General features: G+C 41.4%; 1 protein-coding gene across 1 annotated transcript; it reads right to left on the reverse strand.

The window, feature by feature from the left end:
* Window positions 1–597: 597 nt before the first annotated feature.
* LOC135419647 (platelet glycoprotein V-like) lies at window positions 598–5,348 on the reverse strand. The gene is made up of 2 exons (XM_064666280.1): window positions 5,243–5,348; window positions 598–2,670 (listed from the first exon to the last, which is right to left on the reverse strand). The coding sequence occupies exon 2, from the start codon at window positions 2,642–2,644 to the stop codon at window positions 719–721; it is 1,926 nt and encodes a 641-aa protein (XP_064522350.1). The 5' UTR covers window positions 2,645–2,670; window positions 5,243–5,348; the 3' UTR covers window positions 598–718.
* Between the last annotated feature and the right edge of the window lie 454 nt (window positions 5,349–5,802).

Here is a 5,802-nt window from a genome sequence, read left to right on the forward strand (position 1 = left end):
AAGGATGAAAGTGTTTACTTCAAATTCAGAGCTGTAGTAACTTTACAAAGTTTCCAACTCTCCCCCTCCCCAGACAAACAATAAAGTACATCAAGATTATACTTCCTATCTCACCATCTTCCTCTGCTGTTAGCTTTAAATGGTACCCCTTCCTCATGCCACATCCTGGAAAGGGGCTGAGGACAGAGAACAAAAACTAAGACACTTGCATCGTACCATTCCACCCACACTCCCATTGTTAAAAGGTCCTTCCCAGCATCTCCTCCCAAAAATACCATTTGTTTTCTCAATAAGGAGACAAAACAGGCAGTATAAGGCATAATAGCATTTGGAGTACTTTGGGCACTCTCTAAAGCACAGTTAAAGCCATGTTCCTGTGTAGAGCTCCCTATGTTAATGCCACCCCACTGGAGCAGTGTGAGCAGGCACAGGGCTGAGGGCCAAAGCAGGAAACCCACAGAGGACATGTTGAGGTGACCACAGGCACTTTCAGCTCTCCCTCTGGGTTCCTGCACCAGATGCTGTAGCAATGTACAGTGATTACAGCCACTTCTGGCAAAAACTGTGATGTACATAAAAGCATATTTTCATTATGCTGTAAAGCCAAGGTCTTTATGATTCTTGCTATGAAGATTTGTAATCCAGATCTGAATCGAGTATCAATTGCTTAAACTGCATCCAAGGCAACGCTTCTAATCCTCTCTTGGGCTAGTATGCTTTATCTTCTTAACAATCTTATCAGAACTACAGGCTGAGCAGGAGTATTTTTGGAGTGCAAGAGTTGCCTGGTTTTACCCATCACATACAGACTGAGCACAATGGTTACAGTCTGGAGTGCTAAAATCAAACTGTGAAGGCACAAGAATAGCTGGCAATAAGCAATTCTGGTATTAAAATAGGGTTTAGCACTCCTGTGGGCTGGCAACTCATCCCACCAGACAAGTGTAGTTAAATCTGTTCCTCTGACACTGTCAGTTCGTGCTATGACGCTGGGAGAAGTTTGTATTGGAACATCTGAGAAACGAAACCCAGGCTGTCCAACATCTTCAACATGGGAGTAGGTAAAACCTGGAGTCTCAGGAGGAATTGATGTGGGTGTGGTGCTTTCCATGTCAAACACTGCTGTTACAGAAATCTCCCAAGATGATCTTAAGTGCTCCGTCACAGGAGACGTCAAGGTCTGGGAATAAGCTGAGCTGAACGTCTGATAGGTAATGGCTGTGGTTGGCAGGCACTTCGGGCCATCAATGGTTAGAGCCACAAGAGAAATATTCTGCAGTGCCAGTGGGCTGTGGCACATTAGAGATGGCACATCTTTAACTATCTCCGTGCTCTTTTGGAGCCACTCTCGGAAGCCAAGAATTTGGCAATCACATTTCCAAGGGTTGTCGTCAAGAACAACTTCTTGCAGCTCAGGTAAAGCGGCAAAGAAGTCTGCAGGAAGAGACTGCAGCTTAGTACTGTTCAGGTAAACCTTCTGGAGGTGCTTGAGATTATGAAAGAGGTCTCTAGGAAGAACCTCAAGCCTTGTATCAAAGAGGGAAATGTTCTGCAGTTTCTGAAGGCTCAGAAATATGCCCTCTGGCAAACTGGAAATATTGTTTGTATGCAGAGAAAGGCCTCGCAGTTCATGCAGGCCACTGAACACATTCCTAGGAAGAACCGTAAGCTCTGGATTAAAACTCAGCACAAGAAGCTCTAAATTTGTCAAGTTACTGAACACAAAATCTGGTATCGTTGAGAGCTTTGTGTGATACAGCCACAGGCTACCAAGATGCCTCATTTCTCCAAACAGTATTTCTGGAAGATACTTCAGTGGGTTCCTGTATAAGGTCAGTTTGCACAGGTCATGCAAGTGCAAAAAAAGCCCAGAAGGCAAAACCTCAAGCTTGTTTCTGGAGAGCGTCAGGCGCCTCAGTTTGTGAAGACAATGAAATGCATCAGGGGCGATGGACTGGATGTTATTGCAATGCAGGAAGAGTTCTTGCAGCTCCGTCAGGTTATCAAACATACCAGACTCTATTGAAGACAGCCTGTTAAAATATAGCATCAGCTTCTCAAGCCTGGCTAATGCACTGAATATATTTCTAGGCAGTGCTGCTAAGTAATTTCTTGACAAGTTCAGTACTTTGAGTTTGGTAAGATTCTTCAGCACGTCACTGGGAAGTGCTGTTAGTTGGTTTTTGTTCAAGTAAAGTTCCTCCAAACTAGCTAGTTTGTCAAACAGATTTTCCTCAATGGATTTCAACCTGTTACTTTCGATGATCAATTGCTGAAGCTGCACCATGTCATCAAACACTTCTGGAGGAAGCTCAACAAGCTTATTATCTAGCAGTTTGAGGACTTTTAGATTTCTCAACCCTTTAAAAGCCATTGGTGAAACCAGAGAGATGTTGTTTGAAGACAAGATGAGATGCTGCAGTTCCACCATCCTAGAAAAAACATCCTGCAAGTACGGCACATTAGTGTTCGTTATGTGGATTTGTGTCATGTTCCAAGGCAGATCTAAAGATGCCAGGTCTTTTAGGTGGGGACCTGAGCAATGAATTGCATTTTTTGAAGAGCAGTCACACTTCTCAGGACAAACTGATGCATCCAACTGGAAGAAAAGCTTGATCATCAGTGACAAACGGAACACCAACATCCTTGTTGAACTGCCAGAAACATTAGCTGTTACAAGAGATAAGAGAGAGTCAGGATTTGATCACAAGTAGTTAATAACTTAGCAGCTCACAAAGATGTGTGATTATATCATAAAACCTGCAAATGTGTGCAAAATTTCTCTTGGCTTGAAAGCAAACTTCAAAATCTCTGTTACTGCAAATATTTATAAGCTGCTCAGCTTACACTGAGAGGTACAGATAAAGGTCTTTTGTAAATCAAGTATTCCTTGTTTATGTTTGTACTAGTCAAGTATAAAGAAAGCATATAAAAACCATGATGAAACTCTAAGTAGTCATAATATATGTATTTATTTGAACAGAAAAGCATTACAAAATCACAGAATGGTTTGGGTTGGAAGGGACCTTAAGGATCATCTAGTTCCAACCATGGAGTGGGAGGGACACCTTCCACTAGACAAGGTTTAGTACATTATACTAAAGTACATGCAGAAAATCTTTTTTAAAAATTATCAAAAGGTCCTGCACCCACAGTATTTTTCTATTGTGGGTTATCTGAGGTTTAAAAATAAAGTTTAGCCTGCAAAAACAGATAATGGAGGTAAAAAGGGCATCCTATATTTTAAGTGGCAAAAAGCAAAACAGCACAGTTCAGTTAAATCATGTCTCAGCATTTTCAAGTGATCTCTTCTTGGAACAGCCCAGGAACACACAAGAAGCAACAGGCTATTTTTGACATAGCCTTAAATAACACACAAGAGCCCACGTGGCACAGGACACCCCCTGATAAACAACAAGTCTCATTTCAACAGCTTAATGCAACACCAAGTTAATCCCTGGTATTAAAAATACAGTGAAATGAGAGGAAAAAAGTGCCACGAAGTTAGATAGAAAGTTGTAGCAATACAGGTAGATCTGCGTGAAACATACCACAAAGTTGGAAAGTTGTATAGATTTCCAAACAAAAAAAGGAACAGGAAAGCAATCATTGTAGCTATAAACGGTAATATTTAAAAGAGTAAGTTAAACAGAAATCCAGTCTAGAAATACTTCCTTAGTGAAATCAAGAAGTCCAAGTGCATCATAAACCTGGATGTCAAACACCTGGTTGAGCAGCAGGATAAGCAGCAGCTGGGACAGCTGGAATAGCTACACAACTTCCACAGACATAACTGGAATAGCTGTCTTCTGCATCAGGAACACTGTGTGAGAGGAGGATTTCATCCCAGCATACCCTTTTTCCAGGGGCAAGGACGAAGGTCTTTTATACCAACCCCACAGACAGACATGGGTACAACTCCCATCATTTAAGTCAAGAGGAACAGCAGAGCTTCTCATGCACCTGAACTGCTGACAAGAACATACCATACCATACCATACAGACCCGAAATAGCTGCAGATCCAAACAAGCTGCTGCATTAAAAAAAAAAAAAAAAAAAATCAAAAGGGAGTGCTTAAAAAGAAAAAAACAAACTTAAAAAAATTTTGTTTACGTTCAGATTACTGAGGTCTGGTAAAATCTGCATCCCTTCCTCGGGAAGGGAAGGACAGGGCATCCAGTGGTATCAACTACCAGCAACACAGTGCCACAAAACAAGATCTTACTGGGCCTTCCACAGCTCACTGAATGAGACATGCATCACAAAGAGAGCACAAGATGTCACTCTTCCAAAGTTCTTTTTCCATGTCAAAGAAGAATCTTTCAGAGGATCTCACCCTCCTAGTAATCTGCACCCTCCAAACTGACTCTCTCTCAGAAACCAGTGATGCTTCTACCTCAATAAACTTGTAATCCAGCCAATCCCCCATGAGTGGCATCCTCCATGCAGAAACAGACTAAGAAATTTCTGTTTCAAGCTCTGACTGGCATCTCAACCTGCACCAACTCAATCCAAGACCACAGCAGAACTACAAAATTCAGTGAGACAAGAGAAGTAAGGATATAGAGAACCAAACAGCGGAAAAAAACCCCTGAAACTGTTATGCTATAGACTGCAAATGTAGGTCCCTCAGAGGGCATGACTGCAGGCCAGAGTCTGTAAAATAAGAAACAGGATAACACTTGATGTCTGTTTTCCTGGTCTCATAACAAAAGGTAGGAGTATACAACAAGACAAGGTTAGAGCTTGGAAGTGCAGAAAGTGCTTGTTTTTACATGCAAACAATGAAATGGTTGAAATTCTTTGCAAGAGATGAAGGCCACACACATGTGTGACTGGCACAACAACTGGATAATCCTATGGGTCTCAAACATCGAGAGCTGCTGATGGTGTTTTTTGAAGAAATATTTAAATTTCCATAACTGAAGATTTTAACAGTACAGAATACAGTAATATCCCCAATAAAGGTCATAACTATACATTCCCGTGTATGAGAATTTTCTCAAACCCTCACGTGAGACACCTGGCATTCCAGAAAGGGCACCAGCCTGGCTGGTCATTTACCACGTTCTGATCTACAGCCTCTTTCCCTTTCTGCCACGCCCTTAATGTTTCTCAAGACTACAAAAGGATGCCAGAAGCAACACATGAATACTGTTACTATATTAAAAGTCTCAAATCAGTTTTGAACTTAGTTTCACAGAACACTGAGCACAGGTATCACTTACAGAGGGTGCTTACCTTTTTTACTTTCTTCCAAGTTCCTAAACTCACAGAAGCATGAGAAAGGAATTTTGAGCTGTATCTTAGAAACTTATCTGCTTTTTAGAGGAACTTACTGGGAGCATAGCAGGCAATCAGGCTTCACCATGACTCTGCACTTTAAATGGGAAGTAAACCAGCAAAACGCATCCTCTAGATAACACTTTTACCCATATTTGCCCAACTACTGGGAAAGGCCAAAGAATATTTTAAGCTTCAGAGCAGATTTTTGCCTACAATTACTTATGCAAGCAACCAACTTCCATAGGTTGTATGAAACTCCAAAAGTACAATTTGAGGCCACTCACAGAACAGGAGAAAGTTTTAAGTCACATGCACAACGGCACAAAAACCACTTGGAGCTTCTTTTGACAGTGATATTGGAGTATGGGCTTCAGTCAACCCAATGCAAATCTGGTGAAGTCAGAAATCTACATTTCCATGCAAACTGTGATCAGAAATTTCAAATTTGTTAGACAGGTTCACCACAGTGCATTAGGTTTTAAAGGAGTGGACACACCCACTTTAAACAACCAAGC

The sequence above is a fragment of the Pseudopipra pipra genome, chromosome 10, assembly GCF_036250125.1.
Source record: "Pseudopipra pipra isolate bDixPip1 chromosome 10, bDixPip1.hap1, whole genome shotgun sequence".
NCBI lineage: Eukaryota > Metazoa > Chordata > Aves > Passeriformes > Pipridae > Pseudopipra > Pseudopipra pipra.